Source organism: Centruroides vittatus, unplaced genomic scaffold (genome assembly GCF_030686945.1).
Source record: "Centruroides vittatus isolate TY-2023 unplaced genomic scaffold, ASM3068694v2 contig_971, whole genome shotgun sequence".
Taxonomy (NCBI): Eukaryota; Metazoa; Arthropoda; class Arachnida; order Scorpiones; family Buthidae; genus Centruroides; species Centruroides vittatus.
This window is the reverse complement of record NW_027122644.1, coordinates 1477714-1499926: the sequence shown is the minus strand read 5'-3', so window position 1 is coordinate 1499926 and position 22213 is coordinate 1477714. Positions and strand designations below refer to the sequence as shown.

Sequence of the window (22213 nt, the reverse complement as noted above, 5' to 3'; positions counted from 1 at the left end):
ATTATAATGCAATATACAAACAAAAGATTGCATTAGAAGAACTATTGTGACATTTCTTTACATTACAAAGAAATATTAGATTTTTGTATTTATATTACTTAAAATATTTTCTATAATAATCATATTGTAAATATCCTAAAAAACTATCCATGAATAATGTTGAAATATGTTTAGTAATGTCTCATATACCAAAATATTGCTTTTTTTATTTCTAGATAAATAAATTTTTTTTTTTTTTTACTTCAGGATTAAAATTCTAATACTGAAAAACTGCAGCAGTAAGCATACAGATGTTCATCACAAGTTATATTAATGCACATTCACATATGTAAGCTTTTGTTTATAATGTAAAACTTTTAACAGCTGCAAAGCATTATTTGATTAAATTTACATATATATAGTTAATCTAAAACAATTTTTAGTTTACTTATTAAATTTTTACTTGTTTATAAATTTATTTCTCTAATTTTTAGAAATAAAGAAAGTTTAAATTTTGTTTAATACATAAATATTTGTTTTTATTCATTAATTACATATTAATATTTATAACAACAAGCAAAATATTTATATTTGTTGTATCTAAATAATTTTCAAACAATTATAATTATTGTCAGTATAGTTTTGTTAGTTTGAAAATACTCAATTAAATCACTGATTTCTAAAAAATAATTTTAAACATTTATAATACTTTAATTATAACAAAATATTAATTCTATTTGGAATGTTCTGTGTGTTATAAAATAAAATAAATAATGCAATAATTCAAGTATACCAATAATACTATCAAAATTAGTTATACATATTTAAGCATGAATATACTAGTTGAATATTAAGTAGCATTTAGGTTCTTTATTTTCTGTTTACAAAATATGATGTTAATACACATGACTCATACTTCATTATTCATGAACTTGATTATTCGTGTTCCTTTTCCAATATTAACTGATTAGCTAGGAATGCACTGAAGAGTTTTATTATTAATAATTAGTGTCATCAATAGTTTAATATAATATATTATGGAATTTAATGGATTAGGCTATCAGAAAATTGCATATTTGGCTTATTATTTTAATGTTTTATGTTGATATTTTCTCAACTTAATCTAAATAAACTAGAGAGGGGAAAAAAGTTTACTTTGTTTGTATTCACTAGAATATTAACAACAAAATAATAGCTTACAGCTAACAGATGAGGGAGGAGCATAATTAGTTTTGAAAATGAAAAAAGTATAACCACTTTATATGTAAATTATATATAGCTATTTAATTTTTTAAATAAAGGCAATTCTTTGAGATAAAAATAGTGCATTATTCTTTATTATTTGAAAATATATTATTATATTTTAAACAATTTTATCTTTAATGATATGAAAATTAAATTAAACAATTTTTAATAATTCAAATACATCTCTTAAAAATTTTTTACAACTTTCCATTTATATAAAATCTATAATTTTTCTCAGCCATTGCTTGTAAAATTCTAACAATATTTCTGCAGTCATCTACAAAGAAAAAAATCAACAATTTTAACAGGAAGAAATGATAAAAGAATAAAATATTTTCATAATCCATATAATTCCCATACTTATATTTTCCTTATTGCAATATAAAAACTATCAAGATGTAACAAACAAAACAAAAGCTGTTTAAAATAATAATAATAATAATAAATTAGTTTAAACAAAAATTAATTTCTTAATTAAAACACAATTGATTCAATTTTTTCAAATAATTATTGAAATTAAATATGCTAAAACTGTCCTAAGAATGTAAAACTTTTTGAAATAAAATCTATAGTTTAAACATTTGTTAATTTTTTATGATAAATAAATATTTCATTATAATTTTTTTAAAACACTTAACAGACAAATATCAATAAATTATTCTAATGACTAAATAGAATGATCCATTGATATTTCTGCATTTCATCAGTTAGCTATATTTAGATGATGACTACTAAAATAATTTATCAGAAAAATTAATATAGTTATTAAATTTAATATCTACAAGCTAAATTATAAAAGTAAGAAATTAAGATATTATAAGAATATGATAGATAAAAATTAAATATCATATATATTTTATGACACAATTTTTTTAATGTTTATATCAATATTTGATTATTCTTAATAAGCTGAGATAAAAATTTAAATTATAAAATATATATATTATACATGTAAAATACAAATAAAAAATTAGAATAAGTATTTAAAATTATAATTGTATATTAGACACAATATAATAATATGAATAAACGTGAAGTACTTTTTGATATGTCAAAACTCTTTTCATAGCCAGGATATTCCAGGTAGACAAAAAATAAACCTAATAATTAACTAGAGCATAACATAAAATTATATGCAATTTATCTTGTTATGTATAATCAGATTTACATGAATGGTTTTCACACAAATTAAATATTTAAAGAACAGAATATTTCTATAGTATTTTCAAATATTTCATTTTTAATTTCAAAAATAGTAAATCAACACCATTTAGGATAGAAAATACTAAACAATATTGATTCAATAATCTAACAGATATTACATATTTTTATTCTCAATTTAAACTAATATTGCAAACTGTAAAAAGATAATTTAATATATATTTTATTGAAAGAGATTAAAGTTTTATAGATTTTTTCTTTAATATCATTAAATTCATTCTAGTATTAACTAGTTTAATATCTCTTACTTCATTAATTACTTTTGATATAACACTATAACAATAAGGAATAATTTTTTTTATGCCCAGTATTTAAATAAATGTGATGCTTTTAGAAATAATTATTTTATTTTTAATAAGTGAATTTTTTTATTATTAAAAACTTGAATCTTCTGTATTTGTATCAACTTAAACTTTCTATTTTGCTTTAATTTTGTATACAAAATGACTAATTATATTGATATAAATTATTTTATTTAAATCTAGATATTAAATAAACAAAATGATTAAATACTCAAACATTCATATTGTTAACTGATCAATTAATGATTTGTATTGCAAAATTTTATTTCTTTAATAATTGAAAAACAAGATCTATATAATTATAAGTGATTATACATTAACAAAATAGGATTTTTACTTATCAAACTAAAATACTGCAAAACAATCAAGATAATATGCACAAACAATTCAAAATTAAAGATTTCTTTCTATAAATTTTTATATATTTAAACTTTCTTCAGAGAAATATTAAATTATATCATAGAAATTAAGATTAAATGCAGAATTATATAATATCTAATTCTGCATTTCATTTTAATTTGTTATAGATCTAATAATTTCCAATCTCATTTCATAATAAACTTATTACATAAATTTACTTCTTTTTATTTTTATCAATTCAAAAGGGAAAATGTACAGTGCATGTATTATATGAAACTATGAATTATTATATATTATATATTTATTTATCTGTTTAAAAGAAGCATTAAATTATTATTAAATTATTAAAAAATAAAAATAAAAAATGAAAAATTATCTGAAACAACAGATTCAATAAATCACAATTCTTAAAAATGCTTTTTTATTTTTCTTTTCGAAAATGTTTGTGCTTTTTTTAAACAGATCATCCTGACTAATGGTACTTAACTGTTTTATAAAACAATATTTATGAGATAATGAATTCATTATAACTACTACCTTTAGAATAATAATAAGAATGCAAAAGCAGTTATACAAGTTTTCAATATTCTGAATGCAAAAGTCTGATTTAGATCTCATTAAATCTATTTTGAATAAAATCAAAATGAGAGTTCTTAAAAAATACTGTTTTAAACTTATATAATGAAAATTTATTTTTCTTAATACAATAATTATCAGATATAACTAAATATATTTCAAACACAATAGTAGGTAGTGTTTACTAGCATTAGTTAGACAGTGTACCATTATTAAGAATATGTTAATGTTAGTAATACTTTAAACTCTGTTTTTTAAAGCTTTGAAAATTCTCTGTACACCTGTAAGCATCCCAATTTTCACAGGTTGTTTTATTTTGATAATATAAACAATATTTTTTGATTTTTTGTTTAAACACTATGCAGTGTAATTAATTCGAACACTTGGCATTCCTTCATCTTTTATTTTATTTTAAATTTATAGCATGATAAGATTTTATTATGAAATTTAAAAATTTTAAATAAAGATTATGACTTTTAAAAATTGTAAAAGCGATTTTAAGACACAAAAATATATTTTCATGTTTTAAAATCACTTTTATGATGGTTTCTATAAAAATTTGTTAAAAACATTCCATAAATTCCAGAAGATTCAATATTATTGATCTATGATGAAATTATATCAATGATGAACAAGCTTTTCTGGATGCAGGCCACAAGAGAATTTCTTAAGCTTCCAGTGAGTCATATATATTTTCTTATGGAGTTGCAGACTCTAAGCCTGCCAAATCCCAACATGCTCTGTAAGTGCCAGTACACTATGTATTAAAATAACATGCTGATGATATGAAAACTAGTAGCCTAATGTATAGTTTCTGTTAATTTTTTTTACAGGTCAAGTTTAGTTTGAATGTTCTTCATCATAAATATCAGCTTAATTAAAATTGCATAATGGCACAAGATAGAAAATAGGAAAACAAAATTATGTTGCCAAAGCCATGAGGATAATGCCACCTAAGTCCTCATAGGCTGCATGTGACCCAGGAACCACAGGCTATTCATAACTGAATTGAATTAATATAAAAACTGCAAAATTAATATTATGCTGATTAACCACACACACACAAACAATACAATAAAATTTTACATATAAATTTATTTGGTGTGAAAGTTTCTAAAAATGAAACTAGTGTAATTTCAAATAATCTTAACAATAAAAAAAACTCTCCATCAGTGGTCAAGGAATGTTTAGGCATTACTGATAACCAAGTTGCTTTATTTTTATGAATTGAACAGGATAATAATAATTTAAATACCTTAAGTTTTGTGAAAGATGAGTCAAGTTTTTAAACGTATTATATATAAAGAATTTGTCAATATTTAAATTTATGTATTTAATTTATTAATTAAGAAAAAAAAATAATATAAAATTTACATTACAATATATTAATATGAATTAAACATAAGCTGGCCATACATACATTTTTTCCCCCATCCCATCTTTTTAGTAAAGTTTTCACTTTTGTCCCATTTTTTTGATAATCAAAAAATAGTCTTCACTTTATATATTAAACACATTTGTATAATTTATAGTAAATGTGTTATATGTTAGAAAATGTTTATTTTGTATTAATAAGGATCATAAATTTGAATGGATACACTGCTGAGAAAGATGACTGGATTGTAAAAATACAAAATACTCTCAACAAATTTAAGGAAGATATTACATGATCAGAAACAGATGAAATTTACTTATTTGATTAACGGGCAATATAGACAATAACCAAACACTTAGAAAAGTAAAATATAAAAAATCAATCGGAGGATGTTTATATTTGTATACAAAAATCAATGCAGTTGACAGATGTGTCAAAATATTTAATGAAATAACAAAAATGTAGGGTAGATGTACCAGTTTTGGCCAGTGTACCAGTTCTGGCCAGAAAACAAATTTGACTTTTTCATTTTATGTAAAAAATACATAAAATATTTGGCAGCATATCAAAGAGCTTGTACCAGCCCCAAAAGTTCTGGTACAAGCTCTTCGATATGGCTCCATGTTTGCACCAAAAACTACATCTATTCAGCCAGAAACAATAGTCCCAAACGTTGAAAAAATGCTAGTTGGAGTAAAGAATATATTTTATATATTTTCTCATAAAATGAAAAGTTGCAATATTCTATAGAGAAATAAAATTTTTAAAAAGAAAAAAAAAGCTGATATCATGAAAATTGATAGGAAGCAAGAAATACTTAATGTTAAATATAAGGGGGTGAAAAGTTTGCAACTCTTCTTAGAAGATAAAGAAAATTTGATAAACTAAATGAATGACCTCCTGATTGGAAGCAAATGTCATTTCCTTCATGTGTTTCTTCAATGCTGGAAACAGGTGATAATCCAAGAAGAGAGGGTATAGCAAATAGGCCAGGTAGTGTAACAATTTGAACCCCAAATCCTTGGGATTCCTGGGGCACTTTGTATTATTTAAAGAGCATCCCTGACTCAGCTTCTCCCCCAGTCTGAGTTTAGAGTTCCTGCAATTCATCTAAGGACATACAATAGGTGGTGTTGGTTTACTCACCCATTGTCACATACTTCATCAAGATGACACCAGAATATAGACGGCATAACTTTTCTAGCCAATTTCTGAACACAGAATTGTTTTAGCTAGAAGACCTAAGGCATTATTCTTGCCATTCTTTAAATTATTTCTTTGTCTCAGGATCATAATGATGAAGTTATGTTACATCCATAGTCATCAACAGGTCAGAAAGCTTTCAGCATAAGTATTAAACTGCACCAAAAGAGACTGGGAACACAAAAGCTGTCTGCAAGCCCATTTTGAAGACAGCTTTTGCATATTGAAAGTATTATGAATGATGCAAGAAACCCTTTCCTAGAAAATCTATAAGATTTTAGCAATCTTCTTGACAAAAATGCAGCAATCTTCAAAGATCAGAGTAATGTTCAAAATAACCACTCAGTCGGTTTGACGAAACACAAAATTTATATTTACAATACAAATGCACAAAATGATACAAACTAGAGTTACAATTAATTATGCACAAACACTAGTCCAAACAACAACCGACTATTCCCGTACACGTTCGTCGAAAGAAACTCCTTACGACCTCCACAAACAGACTTGTAATTAACAGCACCTCCGAGTCAGGAACAAGTTCGTACTAAAACACTGGGGTTTACTTTCCCCACATTTCCGTTGCGTCCAACGAGAGAGACAGTTAGAACTTCGGTAACAACGATCCTAATCCGATCCGATCCGATCCTCCCGATACCAACCAACCGATCCCGATACGAACTCTGTTCCCGCCGAAACTACTCCTTAAATAGTGTCCAATGTTCGAACCCTCTCCAATCAAATTCGAATGTTCCCACAACGGCCGCCAACGGTCACTTCCCGCCGGCCAATCATCCGCCGGTCGTCGATTTGAAACTTAACGGTTCTTCCCACGGAAGTTTCTAACGGCTGTTTCTAACGGTTTTTCCGTTATGAAAGTTCGTTATTATAAAACAGGGCGGAAATCGCTTCCCTAGGCGATTCCAAACCCTACAATCAGGTCATAGATTTTATTCACCCTTTCATTTGTTGCTGTTGAAATAGACCATCCAGAGCATGGTTTATCTGTTGACTCAAAAAGGCTGGTACAGAAACATACCATTATTTTTTCACCATTGTGAGGGAAGGGCAGTCTTCCTCTAGAACAGGGGTCACCAAACTTTTTCATAGCTGGCCAGATAACTGAGAGAATGACAAGTACAGACCACATAACCATATTGTTCAATACAGTACACTGAATACACAAAAAAATAAAGACAACCAACATATTTATTTACCAATACATAAACATGATTGCTGCAGCAAGTTTGTAATTGCTTTTCTTAGAAACTTCATTGCAAATATTTACACAAAAAGTGCTCTGATATCCAAAGTCACAAAAAGTTGCCAAATTTTTTCACTGATTTTCCTAAAAATTATATTACTGTCAAATGCAAAAATCAGATTGGACCAATTTTGGCATTTTTACTTACATTTATTTTAATTTTTTCTATGTCGTAAGTTTATCTATAATCTATGATATTTCCATATAAATAATTATATTTTAGGGAAGCTTGTGTTTCCATAAAAATTTCAAACAAATACTGGAAATGACAAAAATAAACAGTTTATTTATTTTAATTCTAAAATAGATAACTGACACAAAACAAAGATATGAAAACTTGTTTTTATTATTTTTCATAAACTAACTCTATTCGGAAATTTTTTCTGGAAAGTTGTTAATTACTTTATCATAAAAATTGCTCATTGTTGATTCCATCAAAGTATTTAAAAGCTCTTTTTCTATTGAAAGTGACACTAGTGACAACAATCTTTCCTCTGACTGAGTGTTCCTTGCAAATGTATGAATTTGCTTTGTGGTTGAAAAACTGCACTCAACAGATGCACTCGTAAATGGTACCATGAAAATTAATGATACTAAATCATATAATTCTTTTAGTTCAGATTGTCATTAATTATAATACAATCTTTGTTCAGATTATCATTAATTATAATATGTTTTATGCCTAAGAATGATTTGCCAATATAGTCTGGATGTGAATATAAATATTGCAATTCACTACATAATTTGGTTAAATTAAAAAATTCTCCATAAAATTTACTTAAAGAATTAAAATTTGCATTGGAAAATTGTTTTTCACAATATTTAAAATTATTAACATGTAAAAATGATAAAAAGTCTAAAAATTTTATGTCTGAAAATCTGTCAATATAATTATAATTAACTATAGCTTTGTAAAGAAACGTACAAAAAATAACTTTGAATATTCTTTACTTTTTAAATCTTAAAACCATGCACTTAGTCAAATAGCTCCCTACAAGTTGGATGGAATTGCTGGAAGTGTACTATGTTATTTTTTTGTATAGCATCCACCAGCTAAATTGCGAGAGGTTAGTGCTCTGTAAAGCGCATGTGCAAATGCCTGTAATCTGGCTGCTTTACACGATTCAGATATTTTTGCCATGGAAGCTGTCCCATATTTGACAATAAGGCACTTCCATTGAAAATATGCATATACAAATTTATATTCAAATGTACAATAATAATCTTATCATTGTTTCACATGTATAGAAATTTGTAATAAAAATACATAATGCAGTTATAATAAAATATTAATTTTAATTAATTCAAAGTACTTTAAAATATGAAAATAATCGCACGATATGTATTTATATTTTAGAAAATACAAGGGAAGCACGGCTTCCACAGCTTCCATGGATGGCACGCCACTGATCTACAATCTATGATATTTCCATACAAATAATTTAGCTCATTTATAAACAAATATTTTAGCTCAACAAATATTTTAGCTCATTACCGCATTGTGGCACAATGCGGTAGTGGGCCAGATGAGCTGACCTCACAGGCCATAGTTTGGTGACCCCTGCTGTAGAGTTGCCAATATCTTAGAGTGGCTTTCCTGTATTCCTTTCCCTTGCAGAAACAAGAACTTTATGATGATAGGCTTGCAAGCAGTGCTAAATTCCAGAGTTGACATCACTATCATGAATTCAAACTGATGAAGAATGCAAACTAATTCAGGTCATCACTAAGGAAGCTTTATTAATGACCTTTCTCCCTACATCCATTATGGTTGGCTTTTGCTATCTTTTATATGGATAAATTTATAAACTTTTCAAAACCCTTCATGATATATATTTGTTGCATATGGTTTGTTATGATTAAGACAAAAGTCATCACAACAAAAACCAGATCTCAGAAAAATATATATCCATGTATTATCATAAGATAATACATTGTATATACATATCAAAATATTATATTACAATGTTTTTCAGAATAAACAGTTATTGAACTATCTTAGGTTTATCATCCTTTCAATATTGTGTTGTTACATTCTTTATATACATTACACAAGATTCTATAATCTATACCATTTTCCTCCTTTTATGAAATGCATATTTTACAACTTTCAAAGTTTTGATAAAAACTCAAATGTTCTAATTATGATATAGCAATCATTAGACTAACTAGAAATCATATGGATGGAATATACATGATTACACATTATTGCATAAAACAACAAATATATGTTTATATGTGTAAAATTGATAACCATTAGTCTGAAGCAAGTTACTTTATGTATTCATTCTGAGAGACTGATTATTACCATGGGAAAAGTGTCACAAGATGTAAAAAATATCTTCACTACCATCTAATTGTCAATAAGAGTAACTCTACACCAGGCTCAGGATCTTTACTTGTGAGAAGTGATCATCTGTGTGCTCTGCAAATGTATGAATGATTGGAGAATCTGTTAATTTTCAGCAACATAATATTAAGTGCTCTCACTAAAATAGTTAAAAGTGTCTATCTAATTGATAGTTGTCTTTCTGGATTCCTCAAAAATTTATTTCTTAAATAATTTTTGTAGTCATTAATAACAATGCCTTTGACATGTTTTTATCATTAAAGACTTTATCAAAATGTCTTTAATAATAATATTTGTTAACGGGCAGTCTCAAAAGGAAGAAAATAGGATATATAAAATAATTATACATTAAAATATAGCATAATTGAATTCTGATTTAAAGGTAATGTTAAGCTTTAAAATTACATTACTATAAATTAAAAAAAAATCTTACCAATGCCACTATGATGTCTACCTATGAGTGTAAGATTGAGATATTCCAACATTCCAACTAAATCTCTTGGTCTTTCTAAGTGAAATAATTGTGCAAATGACTGTTAAGAAAAAAATATATATATAATTTATAAAAATTGTCAATTATATATTATTTTTGAACAGATAGAACATGAAAAAATAAAATCATATTATTTATGTTCATTAAAATAAACAAAATTAGACACTAACCTATTAGAATAATTAACTAAAAAGCTGCTAAATTTTGAAAATCAAAAAGTTTATTGAATAATTTTTCCTGTCCTAAGCTAAGAATGGCTCAAAATAAAGCTGAAAATATCACTCAATAAACTTTATTTGATTTCTAGAATTAAATGATTTTTTAATTAATTATTCTACTATGCTTAATATCATTAATTTCATCAATCTTGAAAATCTGTTAAAATAGTCTTTAAATGTATGATTGAAAACAAATGTCTTTAAATATGTATTTGATTTAATATATAGTATTTATAAATGACAAATGTAATAGCTTTCTATTTATATATAAATTTCTTCAAAACAATTTTAAAATCTTGGAAATTATCAAATACTAGATTGTTTTTTTGTGAAATTTACCCAGATGATAATTTTATCTTTAATTAATTAAAAGTAACCTAAAAAGAAATGTCAAGTTGTTATAGAATGCATTCTAGAATATGGAAGTGAATAAAAAGATTACTGTTTCAACAGACTTTGTCTTCCTTCTAATTAATAAATACTGCATTAAACTTTATAGACTTTTTAATATTTTTAAGTACTTTTATTGAACTTGCTTTGTATTATGTCTTCATATCTTACAACTCAAATTTCATCCACTTCTAATTAAAATAGAAAGCTGAAACCTTGATGAAAACCTAAGTCTGATGAAAATGAATTTTAATGATGATTTTGGAGAAAAGGCCCCCACAATCTCTCCATCCTAAAACCTGGTAAACATAATCAAATGTAGAATTTAATCATGATGTATGTCTGTAAATGCACTGTAGTGATATATTGTATATGGTGGGGGTGAAGCCACCCCAATTTTGAAAAATGATCAAGAAAAGCATTTTCTTTTTTAATTTAAAAAAATATATTAAAATTATAATCTAAGTACTTCAAAACTGAAATATTCATAATTTAATAAAATATAATTTAAAAAAAAAATTAGTAACCATCAACAAAATTATCAAAATAACATCAAAATAACATTTTGATGTTAAAAAACTGATCCAATTAGAATAATATTATATCTTGTTTATATCATTTAGCCCATGATAAAAATTGCTTTCATTATATGTCTTTTCATTTAATGTTACAGTTTCCAAGAATCTATTGATGATATTAAGTGAGGACATGCTTTTACCATAATTACCACTCCAGTTCTTGGGGATGATTAATATTTTTCATTGTAAATGCACTTACAATTTTTCATTGTAAAACTTCTGAATAACAAGTTATGTTTTGAATTTAGTATAAATTCAGTTTTAAAAAAATATATTCATTTTTTATAAATTTTCATCTACAATTTTACATAATCAAATATGAAAACTAAATTCTCTAAAGAATTTTCAAACAAGTTACAAAAATATCAGCATGTTTTTATTAAATGTAAAAAATAAGTTTAAATTAATTTTATTAATTATATTATTACGATATTATCTCAAAAATCCATGTGTAAAGGCCATTTTCATTTTTAAAATAAATAAACAAAAAAAATCAAATAGCTATAAAAAGTTTGGTGTTCATCTATCAATTTTGTTAATTATGGAGATTTCTACAAAGAATAATATAATTACAATAGTTGCAATATTTTGTTATTATAAAAAAACCATAGGTGATGATATTTATAAGACACGTAACTGCTAATGAAAGAAACTAGTGTTTAAGTTAAATAAAAGTTTAAAGACACACCCTTTACAGTTTGACAAACCATAGAATGAATATCCTCATTTTTCATGGTATATTATCAAACAAATATTTAATACAATGTTACAATGCAGGAAGTTCAAAACGTACTATACATAACATCTTCATAAACAACAGATGTCTTTGTCAGTACTGTTAAAAATTTTTATGAGTTTATATATACTATGATCTGTGTAGGAAAAAAAGAATATAGAAAATTTTGTTATCAGATAAGCTTGCATGATTTGATTTTGATATATGGTTATTGCAGAAAGTAAAGTTATAACCAAATTCTTGTCCAAAATATAAACACATAAAACTCAACTTTTGCTAAATTAGATAGTGAATGTACAATTGTCACTCTAATCTAACCATATAGCTTTCAGGAAAAATTTCCATGCCACAAAAATGATGGTTTACTAAAACTTTATAGCTTGTTTTTGCTTAGTTCATTTTTCTTTGAGAAATCAACTATTATTGGAATGGAAGTAACAGTATCTAAACAGTACTTTAAACAACTATTAGAAAGGTGGAGTTTACACTATGATTTCAAACATATATTTGTCTATAAAATATGATTTAAATGCATGATGGTATGCTGTTGCATATTGCTAGTATTATTATATAGTATAATCTTCACAAAGGAAATATTAATAAGTAGACTTCATGACTTGCATGTTCACCAGATTTCACTCTCTTGCTGGTTATGGATAAATCTCAAAAGAACAGGTTTATCAAGACACACCTGTACTTTTATACACTTAAAATTATATATCCAACACAAGGTTTCTGACATCTGCAACATGTTCCAGGAGAAGTGTTAATAATGCTGTTTTCTATCTCCTTGTTAGAATAGTATGGAGACTCTGAACAAATGATAAATTATAGTGCAACCTATTTGATAAATAAAGCAATAGTGCCCTCTGTCGATGAAAATTTTTACTACTGTCTAAATTTTTATTTTTCTTTTACTCAGTTATATTACTCAAATATTAAACTCAATAATCAACCATAATGGTATGTGAAACAAAACATTATTAAGGCTATTAAATTTTCAATTATTAAGTTTTAAAAATGTTAAAGGAATTTATATCTCTACAATGTCCTATGAGTTAAATATTATTATTTGTTTTAAGTATTAATATGCTATAAATTGATTGAAAACAAAGTTGTAGCTAGTAATTGTTTAATTAAACAATATAAATCAGATTAATATTCTATTTATTAGTAATTTATTCCATTCCATTAGTAATTTGTATCAAAAACTCAATATATTCAAGTTTAATTTATATCTTGGTTAATTAAACTTCATTTATCTTTTTAAGTTAATTAAATGATTATTATTATTATTATGTTGGGTTAAGTGAGATATACTCGGTTAACACCGGTGGCTGTGTACTATGCCGGACCAAAGTCAAAGCATAGTAACCAAAACAGAAATTAAAGAAGTGTATTATTATTATTAGTTATGTGAGATATACTCGGTTAACACCGGTGGCTGTGTACTATGCCGGACCAAAGTCAAGGCATAGTAACCAAAACAGAAATTAAAGAAGTGTATCAGTGTGTGTGTCTGTATTCAGGAATTTTCTCACAATATGACATGTATTCAATATAGTGGCCTTCTGTAGTGTGATGTATGTGTTTCTATTCAATTCTAATGTGCCCAGGCTTTTGTGTAGTGTGTGTGGTATGACACCTGTAGAGGAGAGAACAACAGGTACAATAAGCACCCTATCCATCCTCCACAGATGCCTTACTTCCTGGGCGAGTTCTGTGTACTTGCTAATTTTTTCAGTGCATGCGTTTTGTATATTGTGAGTGTTTGGAATGGATATGTCTATAATGTATGTGATTTTATTGTGTTTGTCAATGAATGTGATGTCTGGTCTGTTGTGGTAAATTGTTTTATCTGTGATTATGGCTCTGTCGTAGTACATTTTGTGCGTGTTGTTTTCCAATACTGTCTGTGGAATGTATTTGTAGTATGGCTCGTGGATGTCTACTAATTTGTATTTCTTTGCAAGCTCTTGGTGTATTATATTTGCTACTTGATTATGTCTGTGTAAATAATCTGTCTGTGCCAAGAGCTTGCAACCAGAGGTGATGTGTTGTATAGTTTCTGGCATGATGTGACATTTGCTGCATGTGTCATTTGTGACTGTTGCATCTTTGAGTATGTGTTTTCTGTAGTTTTTAGTATTTATGACCTGATCCTGTATGGTGATCGTGAATCTTTCCGTTTCCCCAAAGAGGCATCCCCGAGCTAACCAGCTGTTTGATGCAGTTTTGTCAACTTATTATTATTATTACTACTTAAGTTTATATTAAAAGAAATGTGATTTGATGCTTAGGAGCCAAATCTACTTTTTGTATTTTTCAAGTGCTGACAGCACATTTTTTGCCACGCAATGTTGCCAACCTTTCTTTTATTTACTTGACCCACCACCCACAGCCCGCCAATCCACCGGTGTCACCCAACACTTGACACTAGTAATGACCCAAAGAACAGACTGATTAAATTCATTAGCCTTGTTATGATAGAAGCAGAATTAAATCAACAAACAAATTATGATAATTTGATTGATGAATTTGCAATTAGAAAAGCATGTAAACATATTTTTTAACTCAAAAAAATTGTTATACTTTTTGTAAGAGGTTTAGTGTTTATTTTTTGTAATACAGATATTTTCGTCTCTGCCACATTTTGTATTATTACAATGCATTGATAAAAAATAAAAACAGGCTCACAGGAGTGGCAGATTCAAATATAAAAAATTTTGTCAAGATATAACAAAAAATTTTGGTTAAAGTTTACCTTGGTAGCCCAATGGCCGCGCTTCCGACTGTTCATGCTCTCGATGGACTCCTCCCAAAAGGGAGCTGCCGGAAGGCCGCCAACTGTTTAACATTGATTCATGGTAGTTCTTGAACAAAAGAAAAAAAAGGAAACATCTACTAAAAATGTAGTTAACCTAACCTAACCAAGCCATCTTAACCTAACCAAAGTGCCGCCATTGGGATTACCAAGGTAAACTTTAACCAAAATTTTTTTCTTCTATGGTGGTTGTCGCCCCTGGAAGTGTGCTGCCCTACGCCCAGGCATACTCAGCATACTTAATCCACCTGAGTGCATAACTGTATCAGTGGGTAGTCATGTAACAAGAGAATGAACTAATTAGAAAAAAAGTAAACAATTTTGCCTTTAAAACACAAGATCCCTGCATTTTGGTTTGCGGCAACCAGTAACTTGTCACAGACTCGACAGATGGCACCACTCCTCTAGAAATTTTCCCCATAGCCTCGTACATGAAAACTCTATTATACTCGTTGGGTTGAAGCTGAACCACTGCGGGATATAGAGGCTGATACTGTGGCCAAAGCTTTATATCAGACTTGGATATCGCATTTTGGCCTTCCGGGAGTCATTACTACTGACCAGGAATGCCAATTTGAATCACGTCTATTTCAGTCCTTGTCTATCCTAATGGGTTCCAAACATATACATACATGCTCCTTTCATCCCCAAGCTAATGGTATGATCGAAGGTTGGCATTGGACATTAAAGTGTGCTCTAAAAGCCTACTTAACTGAACAATGGACAGAGATACTCCCTACCGTACTGCTTGGTTTAAAGACAATGTTCAAGTCTGACCTGCAAGCAACATTCAGTGAGTTAGTCTACGGACAGACAATACGTTTACCAGGTGAATTCTTCAATCCTACTCCAGCAGACATAAACACTGCCGATTTCATAAAGACACTAAAGGTTTTTTTTCAAAAACTTAACACCGATGCCGACAGCATCACATGGGAAGCCCAAACTTTTTGTTCCCATGCAGTTAAGAGACTGTAGCCATATTTTTCTACGTTACGATGCCATATGCACCCCACTGCGTCCTCCCTAAGAGGGACCATTCCCAGTGGTGGAGAGGGGAGACAAATACTTCAAAATTCTGAAAAATAGTAAAGAGGTGGTTGTCTCCATCGACAGACTGAAACCCGCCTTTATGCTTGAGGAGAAGGACTCAATCAACCCTACGCAGCCTGTGAATGACCAACCCAGTAACATGGTGGCTGGGCAGACTCATCAAGCAGAACCCACAAGCGAGGCAAAGACCTTATGATGTGACCGCAAAATCAAATGCCCAGTGAGATTCATCGACCGCGGTTGCTAAGAGGGGGGTACTGCGATGATCAGTAACTTGTCACAGACTCGACAGTGGCGCCACTCCCCTAGAGGTTTTCCCCATAGCCTCGTACACAAGAACTCTATTATTCCTGTTGGATTCTGGGATACCAGTTTTTGTTGAATGTTAGCAGCTAGAGCACGTGTAGCTCTAATGTGTACTGTACTTGTACCGATTGTTCATGAATAAATATTGTTAGTGTTTAAAAGGTAGTTGTGGACTTCGTGAGAATCTTTTTACCGCATCCCAAAAAACGCAAGTTTTAGTAATGATCAAAATGGATGGGTGATGGACTAGCCATTTCTGCTGATTCCACGTGCGGCCCTCCATTACCCTCAGGTTAATTTCACTAATTAACTTCTACAGGCATATCAAAGTCCATTTTTTGCAGCTATTGTCATATTATTATCTTTTTCTACTGAAAATTTTCCCTAGACTGCTTTAATTTCCCCAAACCTCATTTGCATAAGCAGACATATTTTGCACCTCTGAATATATTATGTAGCAGAATTCTGTACAGACCAGATTTCTGCCATATTGATACTTATCTCTGTCATTTCATTTGAATCTTCTTAAACTAGATGAAGAAAAGATAGATAAAACATATCCTCTAAAATAATACTAACTTTTAATAATACTAAACTTTTAAGAAATCCCTAGGTATGAAATTCAAAACTTAGCAAAGCTTTAGTATTATTTTAGTATGCATTCTTGGGATGGAATATAGAAAACATAAAACCCTTTGATTAAAAAACTGAACTTATTAGTTGAACAATCTCCATTTAAAACAGCCAGCAAAATACAATTTAATTCAGTATTCTTCTCTCTATCTGATTTTTTCTATTCAATATTTGAGGAATTTTTAATTAAGTTACATAAAATCATATATTTTAAATTTAAAACAATATCTATAAAGAAAAATTAAAGAAACTAAAAATTAACTTTTTAAACAAATATAATATATATACAGTCAAACCTGTTTTTGTGTGATTTTTTATTTATATGATTTGTTTTGTGCGATTTTTTTGTGCGGTATATGAATTTCAATCAAATTGGTATACCGCACAAAAAAAATTGCACAAAACAAATCACACAAAAACAGGTTTGAGTGTATATACATACACATACCTTTTTTATATTTATCCATGAGGTCATATATTCTGGATATGAAATGTTAAAATACTTGCATTCTGAAGGAAGCCTAAGTGCATATTATATTATAAATTAAATACAATAATTATATATTAATTAAAAAGTAAATATTTTAAAATAAAAAAAAAATATAAAGAAATGACAAATACCTTTTAGCAAATTTTAATTCTGATGTTTTTAATCATGATATTTAATTTTAATAATTAAACTTAAATTTTCTTTACATTTATGTACACATTTTATATATTAGGGTGAAATCATAGTAGCAGTGCTGACACCACTTTCAAATGGCAAAACAAATATTCATTCACACTTTGACCAACCATCATCGAACACTATTCCATACAGCCAATCGAACATGTTATTTACTGAAGAGCTTAGTGCAATCAGAATAGAGATAACTTTGCATAAAGCAATTTATCAGTTAGTTCCAACACCATGGCTGAGGACACCAGAATTCTTGCTTTGCAAGGCCTCCTGGATATTTGCTTGTGCACTTCTCTCAAATATCATCATCTACTAAATAATCACAAATGCATGCTGCCATTGTTTTTGTATGCCAAATACATTTATGAATTTAAAATACCAATTCAAAATGATCTTGCATTGCTCAAATGATAATTGTGCCTCTGCCATTTTGTTTGACTCTCCTGCCAGTTGCATGAAGGCTCTGACATTCATGTGATCAGCAATATCTTTTGACAGAATATTACACCACACATTGTCATCATAATTCAGTTCAACTTTTAAAAAATTCCATAGATACCCTCTTTTAAAGTGTGTTGTATACACATGGGTCTTCTGTATTTTAGATAAATTATCATAATTTTATCAAAAACATGATAATTTTAATATAAAAATAATTGTTTCAAAAACTAAAAATTTAATTATCCAGAAAAATCTTGATTCTGAAGATCCCAACTTGCAAATGAATATCATTATTTCAGTATATTATTTTTCTTACCGGTAATATATTTTATTACTTCTATGTTGAGTATTTTTTAAATTATTTTCAACATTTTTTGTAATTTAATTCAATAATTTTTTCTCCTATATACAAGGTGTCTGAAAAAGAACTGATAGATTACAAAAACTCATATTTATTTTAGGAAAACAGATACAGTCACACTATCTTAATTAATGAGAAAACTCAAAAAGATTTATCATCTTTAAGAAATCCAGATATGAGCATCATGCATTATTCTTATAATATTAAGACAATATTCAATTTCTCTGAGTGTCAAATGACATATGGTTTCAACTGTGCTTTTTACGCAATCTTATGTTTCAATATCTGTATCAGGTGTTTGATAAATCAGGTCCTTCATATAATCCTACAAATCTGAAGGAGTTATATAGGGGAGTGGACTGGAAAATGAATTGGTCCGTTTTGTTCCATCCATCAGTTAAAAATAACTTTATCCAAAAGTTCAACATGCAGCAACAGTTTACAACACAATTTTTTTTTGTATTGCAGGAAAAACCATTTAACTTTCACTGACAATTACTGAAAACAATATGTGTATAATCTATTTACTTTAAACACAGTATATTAAAGCCAAATGATTGCCGGATTATACTGGACTATATTACTACTACCATTAATAATTAAATGCACTAGAGGTAGACATTAGGTGCCATCTCTTGCTAAATTTAATAATTATAATTAAATTAATAATTAATTTAGAAGGTTTTGGAAGAAAAGAATTGCCTGAAACAGGACTGAAATTTAGTATAGCTCGATATAATCCGGCAATTATTTGGCTTTAATATATGTATTGGGTTTTAGATATTGATATTTGTATATTTTCTTTAAATACATAATACTTTTTGTAATCCATCAGTTTCTTTTTGGACAATCTGTAATCTATAAAATAAAGAACTTACTGTAATTATATTAATTAAATTTTCTCTTACATTTTTTTCAAATCCCAATCACCACATGTCACAAAAGCAAATTTCACTTTAGGTTTTAAAAGAACTTCTTTTTCCATCCACAACTGAAAGTCCTAATGTAATTTTAATGTTTATTAATGAATTTGAAAAAAACAACAAAATATGATTTTATTAATTTGCAGCTGTGTTTTAAAATTTTTATATATGATTAAGTAACCTTATATTAAGATTTCTTCAATTAACTAAAAATGCTTTTACTCATTTTTGAAATAGTTTCTATAATATGCAAAAATTGTTTAATACACTACGGTGTGCCAATTAAACAATGAGACAGTTGTTATAACATAAACAGAAACCTTTACTTTTCAAAAAAATTTATATATTTTTGAAATCATTCCCTACTATCATTGTACAATGCTAGCAACAACAACAAGAATGTTGGAGGCATGCTGAAAGTCTTCAATTGAGATATAATTCACTTGAACAGTTGTTGCCTTATGTGCTTGGTGTGCTATAGAAATGTTTCTTTCAAACCAATTTGATTTGCAGAAATAAAAAAAGTCAACAAGAGCCAAATCAGATGAATAGGGAGATGTTGAATGATTTTGATTTGTACAGAGGCCAAAAATTGTATAACAAGTAGCATATTGAGCTGGTGCATTATCTTGCATGAGAAACCAATCATTGTTGACAAATCATTCATTTCTCACTCATTTGTTCTTGTAACCTCCTTATGGTTTCTAAATAATATGTAGCATTAATTTCTGTCCCTTGAAGAACAAATTATTTAACCTCACTAACCTGGCTTGTGTCATTTTTAATGAACTCTCAAACTTTCTGAAAACAATCATGCCATTGACAAACCTGTGTCCAAATCAAACATTCATAACCAAACACAATTTTAAATCCTGTAAAGTATCTGTGGAACTTTTGCCTAATTTTGCATAAAATGACTACCTACTGCTATTGAACTCATCTACCTGACACACAGAGATACATTCATTAAAATAATCACAAAACAAGAAGCAACGTATACAATCAATTCAGACTTATGAAACTTATGGTTGGAAAGAGCAGTCTCAATAGCAAAAGATAGTTCTTATTCTACTATGCACAGTGGTGATATTCAAAATAGTTAACAAAGGGTTCACTAGCAGAAAATTTTTCCCTGACAATCACCGACAAACGAAATGGAAGTTTTGGCTAGAAATAAATACAATACCTTTTCTTGCGATATATCTAATAATCAGTGGCGTATTTGGAACGTAACGAGCCCTGGGCGAAGACCAGGTAACAATAGTATATTACTGCTGTCGACCTTTTTTTTTTTTTATTTTAGGCAGAGAAATTTTTCACCCCAAATGGCACTGCTGATAATAGACAGATGTCATCATCTCTCGAAATACAATATCCTTTTTATTTTGCTGTCCATAGCCCGACACGTGTTCCACAGCCATCTTGTATTATCTCGTGCACGTGAGATTGAGGGATCTCTCTTATGACTGGATCTAGTTTCGAGAACTCTCTTGAATCAATCGCGATTAAACCTCGTTTCAGTCGAGAGAGATCGCACCAAGACATAGTCCCTGACCTTGCTCACAATCTACATTGAAATGCTCGGTGCGAACGGAGTATAAGGCTCTAGTTTAGTAGTATTACAGAGTATAATACGTATATTTTAATATATTTTTTAAAAGAAACAAAACTACTGAGAAATGTTACGCGTGTTTAACAAGGTTCGGAAAACTGAAAATTTTAACAACGGGTTCGGCCGAACCTGTGAAAACCCGCTGAATATCACCACTGACTATGCATAGAAATAAGAACTATCTTTTGCTCCTGGGATGCTTGTGCATGCTCTATGTGAGCATGCACAGGCATCCCAGTGTCATTATTTAATTGGCATACTATGTATAAAACTATAATTTACAAAAAAAAAACTATCTCAAATATTTAATTATGATTTTAAATATAAAAAAATAAGAAAGAGGAAAAATTGAAATTTATTTCAGTTTATTTAATTTATTTATGAATATACAAGGCAGTCTGATTTTCAGACAACTTGCTCTTTCCACTTTTAAATTCCTAAATCAATTTTTATACACTAAATTTGGACTTGCATATTTTCAGTAACTAAATGAAAATTTTGAATTAACATGCAGTCACACTTTCTGCCATTTTTTATTTTTATACCATCAAATCATTGTGATAATTAATTTCTATTGTCTGTTTTCTTTTTAATCTATAATTTTAAGATTTTAAATAATGTTTTATACACTATAGTATATTTGCTATAAAAAGCTAAAACTTTTCTATCTTAATAATAGATTTCATATTTTTCTTTTTAGTTCTCTATGAACAGAACTCCCTTTTTTTAATAAACAATTCTATTACTTGCCTTTCAGTTATTTGATTTTTGTACATATTTTTAGAAACATAGGCAGTTCTAATCCAAAAGTCAAGAACTGCCTGTAAAAGCTAAATTTATTAGAATAATAGTCTTATAAATCCAGATAATAAAAGTCATCATGTACACAAATATTTATAGCTCTGCCTCACCATGCTTACATATTATGATAAATATGATTATTATTTCAAATAAATTATAAATCTCATAGTAGTATAAACACAAATTGAATATAAACTTTTGAAGATTTTACAATTAAAAATGCTGGACAGAAGTTAATTGACTACCAGAAACACTAAAATTCATAATGATATGCATTTGTTCATATTGAT

At 28.2% G+C, this 22213-nt stretch overlaps 1 protein-coding gene across 1 annotated transcript in view; it reads right to left on the bottom strand.

Annotated features, from left to right (window-relative positions):
- Nucleotides 1-1367: 1367 nt before the first annotated feature.
- The window catches only part of LOC136985573 (ERI1 exoribonuclease 3-like), a 50094-nt gene continuing 29248 nt past the window's right edge, over nt 1368-22213 (bottom strand). The window contains exons 4-7 of the mRNA XM_067282888.1: nt 19496-19587; nt 17555-17627; nt 10309-10408; nt 1368-1501 (exon numbers count right to left, since the gene is read on the bottom strand). Coding sequence (XP_067138989.1) covers nt 1422-1501; nt 10309-10408; nt 17555-17627; nt 19496-19587 — 345 coding nt within the window. The 3' untranslated portion in view covers nt 1368-1421. The remainder of the gene's footprint in view (nt 1502-10308; nt 10409-17554; nt 17628-19495; nt 19588-22213) is intronic.